Genomic DNA, 16,904 nt, shown 5'->3' with positions numbered 1-16,904 from the left:
CTGGGTGAGCTCCTTGCTGTTGCTGTTCATTATCAGACATCTTTAAAATTTAGCCAATAAAATTGATATGCCTATCAATTAGTCCAATAAAAGGCGACGAGTTAAGAACGTAACTGAAGGTTTACCACACCCATTATGACAGCGCAAAGGCTACAGAGGTGGTCCCTTTTCCTAGGGGCACACCAATATGACATAGAATACAAAGGAACAAAACAGCGTGGGAATGCTGACGGATTATCGTGCCTACCGTTGCCAACGGTGGAAGAGGCGCCTACAGTGGACCCAGTGGAGATGTTCCACTCGACCATAGTGGAATGTCTACCGGTGACAAATTCTACCATCGAAAAGGAAACGCGAAATGACCCGACTCTCTCACGAGTCTACGATTTAACGGTGAAGGGATGGCCAGCACATGCCGAACCACTGTTGCCAGCATTCTCGCAAAGAAGAGAACAGCTGTCAGTGTGCCGAGGAACCTTGATGTGTGGATCCAGAGTGGTGATTCCACCCAAACTCAAGGATAGAGTGCTAAAGGAGCTTCACGAGGGGCATCTGGGTGGAGTGAAAATGAAGAACTTAGCCAGAGCGTTTGTGTGGTGGCCAGGTATCGATGGAGACATCAAAGAAATGACCAAGAGCTGTCTAGGATGCCAGAAGGTCCAAAACGCCCCACCACAAGCCCCTCTACATCCATGGGAGTGGCCCTCATCTCCATGGCAAAGGGTACATATCGACTTTGCTGGTCCATTTATGGACTCAATGTTCTTAATCGCGGTGGATGCACACTCCAAGTGGCCGGAGGTAATAAAGATGTCCTCCACCACCACGGAAAAAACCATCACAGTATTAAGGACCATATTCGCCAGGAATGGGCTGCCTGAACAGATCTGTTCTGATAATGGACCGCAATTTGTATCCGAAGAATTCAGGAAGTTCTTAAAAAACAATGGGGTTAAGCACTACATGTCCGCCCCATACCATCCCGTCACCAATGGATTGGCTGAAAGGTTTGTCCAGACCTTCAAGAAGGCCATAAAGGCCATGGGTAATGAAGACATAAATCTACAACATAAGGTAGATAACTTCTTGTTTGCGTACAGGAATGCAACACATGTGGTTACAAACCAAACCCCCGCCATGATGTTTTTCAATAGAAGCCTAAGATGCCGGCTGGATTTGGTCAAGCCAAACGTCAGAAGGGACGTAGAGAACCGGCAATTTCAAAGCATGAATGAAAGGCCAACTAGAACCTTCCAGATAGGTCAACCAGTTTTGGCCCGGGACTACCGTACCGAGAAATGGCAGCCTGGAACTATTTGCACACGACTAGGACCGCTGATGTATACCGTGGACATTGGAGAAAGCATAATAAGGCGCCATGCTGACCAGGTCATAGAGTCATCCGAAAAAGGACAACCTACACCACAACTCTATACGCCTAGTGATGAAGCAGAGATACCCATAGTATCTACCTCCGATCCGGTGATACTGGAACCAATGAACCCGACACTGGCATTGAAGCCGAATCGACCTTGCCAAAAGAACCTACTACACCACCGAGGCGTTATCCGGACCGAGTCAGGAAGCCTCCAGAGAGACTGAATTTGTAATTGATTAACTTCAGCAAATGTGTATATTATTGTTCTTGTAAAAATGTTATTTAATGATTACTTAAAATGTTATGTACTATTTATCTAAAAGGGGAGGAATTGTAGTGTATGTACCTTTAAGAGGAACTATGTTTTTGAAGCCCCTGTATACTGTAGTACCAGTAGTGACCACTCGGGTATATAAGCCTGTATAGCGTCTTGTGTAGTTAGTTCACCTCCAGACTTTGTTCAGTAAACATTTGTTAAATCAACTCCTGCATTCCATGTCTCCATTAACACACGGATCTAACACCACCCCCCCACCCTGCACTAACCTCACCACCCCACCACCCCACCCCGCACAAACCTCACCTGCTTTAAGGAATCTATAGTGGACTGGTCGTCTTGCGAGAGCTTCAATGCAGTTGACACTTTTGTCGAATTTGCAACAATCTCGGCGTTTAGTTCCTTGCATTTTGCCATCAGGCGCTTCTCATTTTCGTGGGATTTCTTGAGGGCCCGATGCAGCTTTTCATATTCAATGCGAAATTTCTCCAGTCCCTTTTCTCCCATAAGTTCAGAGAGGACGTCTTGGAAATCCCGTTCCAGCGCCTCAAAGTTACCGTCCTCCATAGTTCCTCTCTCTGCCTTTTCATGCTAAAGAAAAGTGGGGAAGTAAATTAGCGCTGTAGATTATTCATGGGTACACAAATGTCTTTAAACAGAAAAAAAAATCTTGCTTATTAATCCCTTCTCCCTTCAGAAGCACATCCAGTTGTCTCTTGGAATCCATTTATATTAGCTGCTTCAATGCCTTCCTTGGGAACTTAGTCCACCACGGGTGAAAAGTTCCACCTTACAAGGCAGTAAGTGGGGGTGACCTCTGGAAAAGGGATAGAGATGTTATTCAAAATTCTTACGTGTTAATCAAAATGCCACGAAGGAGCCAACTAACTTGGTGTGCTCGAAAGGTGTATGTATATTGCTTTGTTTTACGTTTTTTTTGCAGGTGTTTAGGGAACTTCTCCCATTTATATATATTTTTATATTCCCTTTTCCTGAACCACTTTGCTCAGCACCTGCAATGGAAAGGTCGACAGCACAGACTGTCCCCAGGCTGCCAGCAATAACAACAACAACTTGTATTTATATAGCGCCTTTAACATAGTAAAAAATCCCAAGGTGCATTATCAAATAAAATTTGACACCGAGCCACCAAGAGGATATTCAAGGCCATGAAGGAATTAGAAATAACAACAGAAAATGCTAGAAATACTCAGCAGGTCAGGCAGCATCTGCAGAGAGAGAGAAACAGAGTTAATGGGCTGGATTTTCATTGGGCCGTGGAGGCGGGATTGGAGGCATGTGGGGGGTTTAAAATCCCGAAATTGGGGGTCCCGACCCCATCCCGACCCCAACCCACCTCCATCCCAGTTTCAAAGGAGGCGGGTACCTGCCCCACACTGGGACCCACGTCCCCGAGGCGGGAAGGGGAATAGTGCCAATTAACTGCCTGTTAACAGGTAGTTAACAGGCAGTTTTTAGCCTAATCCCTATTTTCATTGCTGAAATGTGGGATTCCCGACGGCTCCAAACTACGCCAAGTTAGCGAGGCGGGCCGTCGGGATGAAGGGCTTGGAGGGGTCGAGATGTCCAGAGTTCAGGTGAGTGATGGGTGCATGAGTGCAGAGGTAAGTGTGTTTGGTTTGTGTAAAGTGTTTAAAGAAGTTCTACTAACCTTTACTTACCTTTACAGCCTTCCTTCCTTCAGGTCTCGGGAGTCCCTCATCTCACCGGCACAGAAAGCAGAATGGCCGCCAGCTGTCCAAAATTGCAGCCTCTGCTTTCTGTTCCAGGGAGATCTCTAAATCATCCTGAGAGGAAGGAATTAACCTGGAGTACAGATTGTCAGTGTCTGACAGCTTCAAACAGCTGTGAAACGCTGATATTTCATCTGTCAAAGGTCTTGACAGATGAAATTTCAATCTGTGACGTCACCTGTTGCCGGGTGGCCCTTAATTGGCCTGCTGAGCCCACTGGGTGGGCTCAATAAGGTCAATCAAGTCTAAATCGCGTGGGTTGGCTAGAACTCGATGGAGGCGGGACTACAACCCCAAAAGTTGTAGTCCCGCCTCCTACCCGACTCCTCAATGAAAATCCAGCCCAACGTTTCTCTGGCGAAAGGTCATCGACCTGAAACATTAACTCTGTTCCTCTCTCCACACATGCTGCCTGACCTGCTGAGTATTTCCCTCATTTTCTCTTTTTATTTCAGCTTTCCAGCTTCCGCAGTATTTTACTTTTGTTTACGGAGATGTTAGGACAGGTGACCAAAGAGGTAGGTTTTAAGAACATAAGAATTAGCAGCAGGAGTAGACCATACGACCCCTCGAGCCTGCTCTGCCGTTCAATAAGATCACGGCTGATCTTCTGCCCCAACTCCACTTTCCTGCCCGATCCCCATATCCCTTAATTCCTCTGGAGTCCAAAAATCTATCACAGCCTTGAATATACTCATCAACTGAGCATCCACAGCACTTTTGGGGTAGAGAATTCCAAAGATTCACAACCCTCTGAGTGAAGAAATTCCTCCTCATCTCAGTCTTAAAAGGCCGACCCCTTATCCTGAGACTATGGACCCTAGTTCTAGTAGAAGATATATTCTACATTTATTGGAAGAGTTTAATAATTGTCACAAAAGATATATTTAGATTATTGTTTAAAAGGAACATATCATTTTTCTATCCCTTTGGAGAATATTTTCTCCCCTATTCCCTGAAGGTTTATGCTGGGTTATGATTCCACAGGTTCCATCCTGTACCTTGGCCAAGTGGTCATTTTTCAGGAATGAGCCTAGACAACCAGTGTTACCAGGCTAGTTAATCATGGGCATCACAGCTAGCCCACAATTACCAGATTTATTGAACTAACTTTCACAATTTAACATGCTGGGATTAGACGACGTGCCCCTGGGCTTGCTAGTCGAGTATTGTAACTGCAGCTGTTACATGCCCAACTCCCGCCTTGGACTGAGAATGGTATTTGGGGATTTCTTTCTTGGTCTCTATGACACAAGACCACACCAGGCAGTGCAGTTATCTACTCAGCTATCAAGGGAGCTTGTCCACAGGGTATTGTCAAATAGAAATGCCTTCATGAAAAAGCATTTGGCAAACTTGTTTTATGTTTCAAGAAGAACAAGAACCATGTGTCCTCATAATAAGATCACATGCAAGTGCTGTTATGATGTAGAAGGGCACTATTTATGTCACTGCGGCATGTGCTTTGTCAGCAAACGAAAAAAAAAAAAAGTTTAAATATCCAAGTTTACAACTGCTCAACATGACTTGTACCCCAATTGGTCCCATCACTCCGCAGACACAGACTACAAGTGGGGGAAAACGTGAAGTTGGCAGGACATAGTTGTAACCCCATCACCCCCAAACTCACTCAGAATATTAAATTTAGGAACATAGCAACAGCAGTAGGCCATTCAGCCCCTCGAGCCTGTTCCGCCATTCAATGAGATCATGGCCGATTGTCACCTTGGCATAAACATCTGCTTCTGGTCAGCCTATCAGTAGAAATGTCACCCCCTGAACCGCTGCTGATGCGGTAGCTCATTTTTTGACAAACCTGCTTCCTTGAGCTATGCCAGGTTATCCAATTGGGCACTAGATCTGGTCCCTCCAGTTTGCAACCGGGTCAAATTTTAATCTTCACCCCTTGATGATCTGGAAAAACAGCCTCGAGGACTGGCTTTCAACCAATCTCAGGGCACTAAATGTTATTCACATGGTCTCCAGATCCAGGATGGATAGCAAGGCAGTAAAGGAATAGAAAAAGAGAAAGGATTTAATTTCAAACTGTAAAAAGTAACAGATAAGGCAAAATCTAAAACAGGGAAGAAAGAACATAATAGTTGAATTTTCTTTGATCATCCAGGTGACTGACACACAAAGAATCCCAGCACCATGCCCTGTAGTCTCCAAACAAAACTGAGAAATCTATGCTTGAAATGGAGTGCACTCTCTTTTCTCATAGGGACACACGCCACTTATCTAAATGCAGAGAACTTACTCATAGGTCAACAAAAGCCCTGTGGATATTGTTGGAGTTTGACCTACTAAAATTATGCCATTCATCAACACACTGCCTTGCAAGGTTATCTGGAGCGAAGTGTGAAAAATTCCAACCCTGTGGAAGCTTCACCCCTCCATATCTTATCAATGAGCCAGGTTGGCCAGTCAATCAATCTTCAACACTACTCTGGAGTCCTACAGAACTGTCTGGCTCAAGTATTGGATTATCCAGTCTGCCACAGAGGATGGACCCTATTCCGATTCTTCACATTCAAGTCAATTCCACAGGAAGCCAACGTGACCCCCAAAGATGCTTTCTGCTCGAGGATAGTCATTAGCTGGTCATTAGACAACTGACAACTATGGCTTGGTGCCCTCACCAGCTGGACAACAGTTACCAGGAATTCTCCCAAGTGGCACAATGAGCAGTGCAATTCCCCATAAAACGTGTGAATGCACTACCGCCATCCCCTTGACCGCACCATGGACACAAACCATACACCATCAAAGGATGCTTCCACCACTGGCTACCACTTTGGAACCCAACCATGTAAACATGATACATGAGATTGGGTCGATTGGGCTTGTATTCGCTAGAGTTTAGAAGAATGAGAGGGGATCTCATTGAAACTTATAAAATTCTAACAGGACTAGACAAGCTAGATGCAGGAAGGATGTTCCCGATGGCCGGGGAGTCCAGAACCAGGGGTCACAGCCTAAGGATAAGGGGTAAGCCATTTAGGACTGAGATGAGGAGGAATTTCTTCACCCAGAGAGTGGTGAACCTGTGGAATTCTCTACCACACAAGGCAGTTGAGGCCAATTCATTAAATATATTGAAGAAGTTGGATATATTTGTTGAGGCTAAAGGGATCAAGGGATATGGGGAGAAAGCAGGGACAGGGTACTGAATTTGGATGATCAGCCATGATCTCATTAAATGGCGGAACAGGCTCGAGGGGCCGAATGGCCTACTCCTGCTCCTATCTTCTATGTTTCTATGATTCTATGAGCACATGTTCACATACCATGACTCCAAGCAACAGCTTATGGTCACTTCAAGCCTCAGAGTCTCCTCATCACTTGTATGATGGGCACCTATTTTTAACATGTTGGAAACACATTTACCAGACAATTTGCAGACACCTTAATGCTCTAGACCACCATGTTCAATACTGCATACCAAGGTTACTCTTCAACAACTGCCTAATCCAGGTGCTCATGTGAGGAGATTTGGCAAAGAACATGCTTATGAGGCTGACGCCCTACTAGAGTGCTGGGCGACAGGCTGATCAATAGAGCACGTTACGTGTCCATGCTGTGGTCACAGAATGATGGTGATGAACTCACGTATTTTATGGCGAATTGTGTAATTCACCATGCCAATTGAAAGGAGATCCTGGTACTTGCTATCTGCATAGCGGCTCGATCCTGCATTTGTCAGTTGTCTAATGACGAACCAGTCACTAGCCATCTGAGGAAGGGGGGGGGTGGTAAGTGGGCCTCATGGATCCAGTTCACTGTAATGCCTGGTAACGGGAGGTTAGAATCAAGTGAATTTTCTGTGGGAACATCGTAATCTGATACCAGAGCCAGGTAAATTCGAATGAGTCTAAAGCCGTACTAATGATTGGCCAGCAAGCCCGGAATCATTTGGTGAGGCCTTAAGCGGTAGATGATCAGCGGTACGAGAATGATCAGATTCATGCCACTTGACTGCAGGTCATAGAATGGTTACAGCACAGAAGGAGGCCATTCAGCCCATCAAGCCCGTGCCGGCTCTCTGCAAGAGCACTTCAGCTAGTCCCACTCCCCCTCCCTTTCCCCATAGCCCTGCAATTATTTTTCCTTCAGGTACTTATCCAATTCCCTTTTGAAAGCCACAATTGAATCTGCCTCCACCACCCTTTCAGGCAGTGCATTCCAGATCCTAACCACTCGCTGCGTAAAAAAGTTTTTCCTCATGTCGCCTTTGGTTCTTCTGCCAATCACCTTAAATCTGTGTCCTCTGGTTCTCGACCCTTCTGCCAATGGGAACAGTTTCTCTCTATCTACTCTGTCTAGACCCCTCATGATTTTGAACACCTCGATCAAATCTCCTCTCAACCTTCTCTGCTCCAAGGAGAACAACCCCAGCTTCTCCAGTCTATCCACATAGCTGAAGTCCCTCATCGTTGGCATGCGGTAACACTATAAGACAGAGACCCAACAGTTAGTTTGGGTGGGCAATCTGCAAGAATGCGCCAGTGCTCTGTGCTGACCAACTGCGCAGTTTCAACTGCTTAAATGCCAGCAGTACTGCTGTGCCAACACTTGGGTATCCATAAAACTTTGGTGCTTGCCAACCTGAGCCTGAAGTCGGGGTCATTCAAGAAGGAGTTAGATATATTTCTTAAGGCTAAAGGGATCAAGGGATATGGGGAGAAGGCAGAGACAGGGTACTGAATTTGGATGATCAGCCATGATCTCATTAAATGGCAGAACAGGCTCGAGGGGCCGAATGGCCTACTCCTGCTCCTATCTTCTATGTTTCTATGTTTAAGCAGAGTGTGGCCCTACAGGGAGAGAGTGCACTTTGGAAACACGCTCTCCAGCTGTGTGCATTTCTCCATAGCTTGGATGGTGATGGAGACCAAAATACAAAAAGGGGTCCAGGTTGCCCCAGTGAAGCTTCGAGACAACCATTGGGTTGCCCACTGGGGGTGGCATGGATGGAAGCCTGCCCCAGGAAGGGTGAAGCCTTTCCGAGAAGGAGGAGGAGGAGGAGGCAGGGGTAAACTGGAGGAGGGGGGTAGGGGCGCCGGATTGGAGAGAGTGATGAAGGGGAGGTTTGCTCCTGGGAAAGACCATGGGGCTTGCAGACACTTACCGCCATGCTGGTTGCGGTTAGGGGTTAGAGGTCGCAGCACCTAATGCCCCGAGGGCTGCTAACTGCGGATGAAGCGCCTGCCGCCGACCGGCCGCTCGCTGTCCCCCGCCGCATCCGCGCTCACCGCGTCCTGCACTGCATCCTAGCAACGACGCAGCCGTACGTCAGACGTCGCGGCATGCGTTCTACGTCTCTGGCCCCGCAGCCCATCCCGAGTCTGGCCCCGCCCCCAACACCCAAGCCTGGCCCCGCCCACAGTCGACTGACCCCGCCCCATTCCCCCGAGACTCCCGCGCCTCGCCCCGCCCACAAACGCTTGGCCCCGCCCCATCCCCCCCCCACACACGCGCCTGGCCCCGCCCCGACACTCGCGCCTGGCCCCGCCCACCGCTGCCTGGCCCCGCCCCCGACACCCGCGCCTAGCTCCGCCCACAGCCGCTTGGCCCCGCTACCGACACTCGCGCCTGGCCCCGCCCACAGCCGCTTGGCCCCGCCCTCGACACTCGCGCCTGGCCCCGCCCACCGCCGCCTGGCCCCGCCCCCTCAGCCTCCCAGTGCAGAAGACCGAGAGAATCATTGCAAGACACCGGAAAAACATATTTGACAAAAAAATGGAAAAGTGAGACACAAAAATTAAAGTTTCTATTCGGTAATTGCAGTTTAAATACATTAAAACAGAAATAGGAACATTAATAAGAAAATTAAAAGAGGTCTTTAAAATTATGAAAGGTATTGATAGAGTGGATACAGAGAGAATGTTTCCACTTGTGGGGAAGAGGAAAACTAGAGGCCATCAATATAAGATAGTCAGCAAGAAATCCAATAGGGAATTCAGCAGAAACTTGTTTACCCAGAGGGTGGTGAGGATGTGGAATTCGCTACCACAGGGAGTGGTTGAAGCGAATAGTATAGATGCATTTAAGGGGAGGCTGGACAAGCATATGAGGGAGAAGGGAATAGAGGGTTATGCTGATAGAGTTGGATGAAGAAAGACGGGAGGCGGCTCGAGTGGAGCATAATCGTCAGCATGGACTGGTTGGGCTGAATGGCCTGTTTCTCACAGAAATCACAGAAACCCCACAGTGCAGATAGAGGCCATTTCAGCCCATCGAGCCTGCACCGACACTTATCCCACCCGATCCCCGTAACCCCTACACCAACACATATCCCACCCTATCCCCGTAACCCCACGTATTTAATCCCCCTAACACTAAGGGTCAATTTTTTATCATAGCCAATCAACTTAACCCGCACATCTTTGGACTGTGGGAGGAAACCGGAGCACCCGGAGGAAACCCACGCAAACACGGGGAGAATGTGCAAACTCCACACAGACAGTCACCCGAGGCCGGATTCGAACCCGGGTCCCTGGCGCTGTGAGGCAACAGTGCTAACCACTATGCCACCGTGCTGCCCCGTGCCGTATATCCTGTGTATGTAACATGAATGCAGTATAAGTTTGTATAACCAAAGGTCTTGCATCCAGTGCTGGACCCATACCAAAAGCCACCTAAAGAAAACAAAAGAACTTGCATTTATACAGCATCTTTCATGACCTAAAAACATCCCAAAGCGCTTTACAGCCAATGAAGTACTTTTTGAAGTGCAGTCACTGTTGTACTGTAGGAAATGCTGCAGCCAATTTGTGCACAGCAAGCTCCCACAAATAGCTTCTTCTTCTTAGGCCGTCCCTCGGAACTGAGGATGACTTGCTGCCACGTTAAAAATGAGCTTGCAGGTGACTGATGAGTCCAATGCGGGACCTACAGTCTCTGTCACAGGTGGGGCAGACGGTGGTTGAAGGGGCGGGTGGGTGGGGTGCTTGGGTTGACGTGCGCTCCTTGCGCTGCCTGCGCTTGGCTTCCGCTTGCTCCCGGCAAAGAGACTCGAGGTGTTCGGCGCCTTCCCAGATGCTTCTCCTCCACTTTGTGCAGTCTTGGGCCAGGGATGAAAAGTGAGAATGTGAGAATGACCAGATAATCTGTTTTAGTGATGATGGTTGAGGGACACCAGAGAGAACTCCCCTGCTCTTCTTCAAATAGTGCCATGGGATCTTTCCATGCCCACCCGAGAGGGCAGACAGGATCTCGGCTTAACGTCTCGTCCCTCAGTTCTGTTCTGGAGTATTGTAATCTATCATCACAAATAAAATGCATATTGGGCCAGATTTTGCTCTCAGTGGCGAACATACAGTGCCAGCCGTTCATTACAATTGCACTTGCCCACAAACTTTCTATGGGATTTTGCACTGCAATTTACTGTGATGAGAGCCATTTCGGCGCAGCGCCCTCTACAGGGGATCTGGGACCTGTGTGAACAGGGAAAGCGACTGTGCATCTCCTTAACCAATCAGATTGAAGAATCGTTAATAAGCAGCACAGAGTCTGAACCAGGAAGTATCAGGTAGAATATTTAATTCAATGCCAAATCAGGTACAGAAAGCAAAATAAAGAGAGGGAAATAAAGATGGGATTAAGATAGAGAGATAAAAGAGACAGAAAGAAAAAGTTTTAAAAAATTTAAATTATTTTTTAAAAAATCTCTCCAACAATAATTAAAATCTGAAGGAATGAGACTCCACACTTGTAAAGTTAATTTTCAGTGCCAGACAGGTTGTTTGGCAGTAATTAAGACTTATCACACTATTAAAAATTTACTTACACTGGAATGGACAAGTCCTAACTTTTTCTGGTAAGTTTCATGGGTATCTATCGCGTAATTACAGCAACTTCACGCCGTTCCATGCATCTCAATGCTGTGTCTCTCAGCGAGATACCATTCTCACGCAGTTTCTAGAGGAGTTGGGCAACTCGGACAGCAACTTCCTGATTTCCATGTTTAACTGTGTGGTTGCCGGAAGTTGCTGTCCGATTTACACTTTAATAACTGTGAGCACTGATAGCCTCACCATTGTTTCGACAACAAAATCTGGCCATGGAATCTTTATTTTTATCTCATACATGAAATTGCAACTTCAAGCCTTCCCTCAGTTCACAGAGGCGCTCTACCCATCAAACTCCCCCATTCACAGAAACGTTCTCTCCCTGCAACTCCCTCACCGCTATCTCGCAGACACATTCTCCCCCTTTATCTGCCTCTTAATTCACAGGGATACTATCTCCTCCAACAACCCCCTACCCGCAGTTTAAGAGGTTACCCCTTGTTCCCTCCACTACAGGCACTCTCTTGCTGTAATGCTCTCCCCTCAGTTCAGGAAGCACTCTCCTTCCTAGTGCCCCACAAGTTAACAGAGCCACTTTCCCAGACTAATCAGACCACCACCCCCGCCCCCCTCCCCTGTGTTTCACAAATGTACTTTAACTCCTTGATCTTCTCCTACCAGTGCTGGCTGCAGCAGCCCCCATCTGACACTGCAGCTTGCAGCTTCTTGCCTGGATCAGTGCTACAGTAGTGAATTCCTGAGTTACCGCCGGACCGGGAATTCCCACTTACAGCCCTGGAACGAAGCAGCAACGTCAAGTATCAGCTGCAGCCAGGATTGGAAGGAGGGAGCATCAGTGAATGGAGCAACAGTAGTCTCCCTTGGGACAGCAAATTAGCTGTTGCAGCACAAGCTCACACGCCAGCAGCTGATTTATCATCTTGGAGATCAAAGGTGTACACACTTATGTAAAGTGTGTATGCCTGGCTTTGCCAACAGTTCTCCTCTCTCCTCTGAAGTTGCTGTTTGTGGGAGCTTGCTGTGCACACATTGACTGCCGCATTTCCTACATTCCAACAGTGACTACACTTCAAAAGTACTTCATTGGCTGTAAAGCGCCTTAGGACGTCCTGAGGTCATGAAAGGCGCAAGTCTTTCTTTCTGTCCACCTCTTTTTTTCAAAGACAGAGCAGTAGAACCTTGTTTCCATTATGATGCTTACTAAGCCCATTTGTGATGACCTGAATACAGCAATATTTGCAGTGCCTTATTCCAACTTGCAAAGCTAGTGCAAAGCAAAAATAACCGCAACTGTCCACCATGGGAAATAGAACGTCTTCTTTTTCGTAGAAGCGACTATGAAAATAAAAATCCTCATTTCCTTTTACTGCACTCAGAGGAAACATGTGGAATCACTTCACTGGCAACATGTCCTTCCACATCACTGAGGGATGTTAACAGATAACCTTGTGCCCTATGGATAACAATGATTCTGTATGATGAACATTAACAGGACTGCTACTAAGTCAAGCTACAGTACAACAGTGACTACACTTCATTGGCTGTAAAGTGCTTTGGGACGTCCTGAGGTCGTGAAAGGCACTATATAAATGCAAGTCTTGCTTATAAGACTTGTACTGATTGCATAACTTGTTTCAAGCCGTGTTAACCCTTTCTATTGGTATACTTGTCGATTGCCAGCAAATTATAGACGCTAGGTAGATGCTTATAGACATGTTGGAATCTAGAGTAATCCTTCTAGTGCACTGCCTTGTAAGATAAATTTGGCAAGGCCTTATGCCGCCAGTAGGCCCTCACACATAGCCAACACAGACCAGAAAATCACAGACTGTGTATGAAGCCCAGCTAGTCTATCTTACAAAGGAGTTCTCAAACATCTAGATATAAAACTCCTAGCTACCTATGAGCTACCTTACTTGCATTGTATCCAGTCCCCATTTCTTATACCGGGCGCGTTGGTGTTAACGCAATTTGCCCACTATAAGAAGTGGACGGTAAAACTACCGCACGATGTGTACAAAAAGCAAAATGGTGCATTTCCTCCTGGTCCCCATCTCCGAATCATTGTGATTCCACCTATTTCCTGCGGACTCGATTTTCCGCTGCAACATATCAGAGTAATTCAATATGTGTTGCGTTGACTGGAATACAAAGTCAATCTTTGACATAATTTTAAAGCTCACTCTCAAATCCCCAGACTTTAAAATTCCATTCAGTGCACATTGCTTATCATGAGGGTCAGTAAACTTGTTGACTTGCTGCTTTTTTGGAAACAGATAGAATAGTTGCCATGTTTTGCCGTTAGCATTTTATTTAATGGACTGAAAATCAGATACGAGAACTGAGCGGGTACACCTGTCAGGAAAGATTGAACAGGCTGGGGCTCTTTTCCATAGAAAGGAGAAGGTTTAGGGGTGACCTGATCGAGGTCTTTAAGGTTATTAAAGGGCTTGATAGAGAAGATGTTTCCACTTCCATGGACTTGCTCCTTCCTATCTCTAAAGCCTCCTCCAGCCCTATAAGCCTTCGAGATCTCTGTGCTCCTCCAATTCCGGCCTCTTGCGCATCCCCAATTTTAATTGCTCCACCATTGGCGGCCGTGCTTCAGCTACCTGGGCCCTAAGCACTGGAATTCCCTGCCTAAACCTCTCCGCCTCGCTACCTCTCTCTCCTCCTTTAAGACACTCCTTAAAACCTACCTCTTTGACCAAGCTTTTGGTCACCTGTCCTAATATCTCCTTATGTGGCTCAGTGTCAAATTTTATTTGATATTTGACATTTGGGACATTTTACTACATTAATATCGCACAAAGTCAAAATGACCCTCAGAAAGTTTCTGTAATTTTCAATGAGATCACGGCTGACCTGTATCCTAACTCCATTTACACACCTTGGCTCCATATCCTTGGCTACCAAAATTCTAGCGATCTGAGATTTGAAATTATTAATTGAGCTGGCATCTACTGCTTTTTGTGGGAGAGAGTTCCGCACTTCTACCACCCTTTGCGTGAAGAGGTGTTTCCTAACTTCTCTCCGGAATGGCCTGGCTCTGATTTTAAGGTTATGTCCCCTTGTCCGAGACACTCCCACCAGCGGAAAAAGTTTCCCTCTATCTACCCTATCGATTCCTTTCAAAATCCTAAAAACCTCAATCAAATGATCCCTTAACCTTCTATATTCCAGGGAATGCAAGCCTAGTTTATGTAGTTTGTCGAGCAGGTGACAACGACTACATGTGCTGTGGGTTTTGGATGTAGTTTTCTATACATTTTCCACAATTGCTTGTGTGTGGACTGAGGGAGAAGGTCAGCAGCTCCATCAAGGAGACATCATTCTCACCTCCTAAGCCACCGCTCTGGTGTTGATCCTGCTGTGTTTTTCTGATACTGATTGGGAAGGAAACAGCCAATATGGTTACCGTGGGCTGTGTTCTACCACTGTATCACATGGGATCCCATAGGATTACACAGGATATACGGCACAGAAACAGGCCATTCGGCCCAACCAGTCCATGCCGGTGTTTATGCTCCACTCCAGCCTCCTCCCGTCTTTCCTCATCTAACTCTATCAGCATAACCCTCTATTCCCTTCTCCCTCATATGCTTGTCCAGCCTTCCCTTTAAATGCATCGATACTATTCGCTTCAACCACTCCCTGTGGTAGCGAGTTCCACATTCTCACCACTCTCTGGGTAAAGAAGTTTCTTCTGAATTCCCTATTAGATTTCTTGGTGACTATCTTATATTGATGGCCTCTAGTTTTGCTCTTCCCCACAAGTGGAAACACTTTCTCTGTGTCTACGCTATCAAAACCTTTCATAATTTTCAAGACCTCTATTAGGTCACCCCTCGGCCTTCACTTTTCTGTATCAAAACATTGTTAGTCTCTTGCGTTGGGTAAGAGAATAAGGAGAAAATAGTAGGTTTTCCTTTAAATAAGTGACAAATATTTAAAACACTTTGAAAATCTGGCCATAACTCAGTAAAGTGTCGCAGACCACAAAGTGCTACAGATGAAGCACTTCAGCCAATGAGTAGAGTCGATCAAAATTGCATCTGTTTCCTGTAGCAGCAGAATGCTCCCTGCCCCTCCCCCCGCCCCCACCCAAACACCCCTACCCACCCTACTCTTGCAGTAGCTGAAGACAGCATCTCCTACTACAGAATTAGTCAAAGGGCTTTTTTCAGTAAATTGCCTTCACTGGCCTTGCACAGAGAACAAAATAAACGACAGCCAATGCCAACTGGACCACTGCGTAAGGATCATTAGGTAAAGCACAATGGAAGAAGCAGGACTTCTGATGTTCTCATTGCTGTTGATTCTTGCTGGACCTGGTGAGTAGATCTCGTGACACTTCATGAAACTCTACCTTTGCCCGACTCCCTCTTTTGCCTGATTAACCTGACTGAAGATACTAGGTCCATAGTATCAAAGGGGAAAGATATTTGCGCTAGGGATTGAAATCATTTACCTTCCGCCCAGAACATCAAAGCGTGGGGCAGTGGAATTAGTTTTGGATTGCTTTTTTTGCAAAGAACAGGAGAACGCACGATGGGCCAAACGGCCTCCTTCTACACTGTAAACGCCTATGGTCCAATAGATCTAGGTTTGGGAGGCTTACAGGATGTGACCGAAGGGCAGAGGTGGAAAAATCAGGTATTTTAGATTGATTTTTTTTTTCTCTTGATACAATACCAAAGTAAAATTTAATGTAAACTAATTTGACTGCAATGGTTTGGTACATTTCAGAAAGTGCTACAGCGCCCTAGTGATCATAGCCTCAAAGGTACGGTAGTGTAGTGGTTATGTTACTGGTCTAGTGATCTTGAGACGTAGACTAATAATCTAGGGGTTGGTGAGTTCAAATCATATCCACCATGGGAGTTTGTGAATTTGAATTCAGTTTTTAAAAAAATCTGGAAATAAAAAGTTGGTATCAGTAAAAGTGACCATGAAGGTGTTGTAAAAACCCAACTGGTTCAGCAATGTCCTTTAGGGAAGAAAACCTACATTAATGACGGCCAGTGTTTTGGACTAGGCGGGAAGCCATTGCCGAGTCCTGGCCTCAAAGGAATAATGCCAATCCAAAGACACACACCTACAAACAAGAATGAAGCCAGGAGTATTATTAGAACTGGCCAATCTCCTGTTGCATGGCTCGAGTTAAGAGCAACTATGAGGGTAGACTTTCAAACTAGTGCTGCGGGTCGGCCACCCGTTATAGAAACCTCCTGATTTTAATTTCCATTGGCTTCAACTGGGAGTCTACAATAACGGGCAGCCAATCCACAATGGCAGCTTAACTCCCGGGTGGCCGGTTGAAAATCTACCCCAAAGTCAGCAAGAGAAGTGGGGATAAATGGCGAGGAATAATCGGACCAGGGCGTGCAGATATAACTCAGTTTACATTTCTAGGTCATCGACCTGAAACATTAACTTTGTTTCTCTCTCCAAAGATGCTGCCTGACTTGCTGAGCATTTCCAGCATTTTCCGTTTGTATTTTAAACTCTTACGTTGTGTCCTTATTTTTATTTAATACTTTGATTTTTTTTATTATTTATAGTTAAATAGCCAAGCTTTTATTGCAATTTGAGAAGCAGAGAAGCAGATTTGATTGGAGCAACAGAGCTTCTCTGAAGTACAGGCTATGGAGCTGGGAGTGGCAAGGCTGCGGTGCTAC

The 16,904-nt window shown here is 46.2% G+C and overlaps 1 protein-coding gene across 1 annotated transcript in view; it reads right to left on the bottom strand.

The window, feature by feature from the left end:
* cfap58 (cilia and flagella associated protein 58) overlaps positions 1-8,691 on the bottom strand; it is a 304,094-nt gene extending 295,403 nt beyond the window's left edge. Inside the window, exons 1-2 of the mRNA XM_085994322.1 lie at positions 8,541-8,691; positions 1,962-2,246 (exon numbers count right to left, since the gene is read on the bottom strand). Coding sequence (XP_085850448.1) covers positions 1,962-2,246; positions 8,541-8,546 — 291 coding nt within the window. The 5' untranslated portion in view covers positions 8,547-8,691. The remainder of the gene's footprint in view (positions 1-1,961; positions 2,247-8,540) is intronic.
* Positions 8,692-16,904: the final 8,213 nt, after the last annotated feature.

Source organism: Somniosus microcephalus, chromosome 8 (assembly GCF_052327205.1).
Source record: "Somniosus microcephalus isolate GS21.2 chromosome 8, FLI_Smic_1.0, whole genome shotgun sequence".
In the NCBI taxonomy this organism is placed as follows: Eukaryota; Metazoa; Chordata; class Chondrichthyes; order Squaliformes; family Somniosidae; genus Somniosus; species Somniosus microcephalus.
The sequence above is the reverse complement of the archived record's forward strand: the minus strand, read 5'-3'. Positions and strand labels throughout refer to the sequence as shown.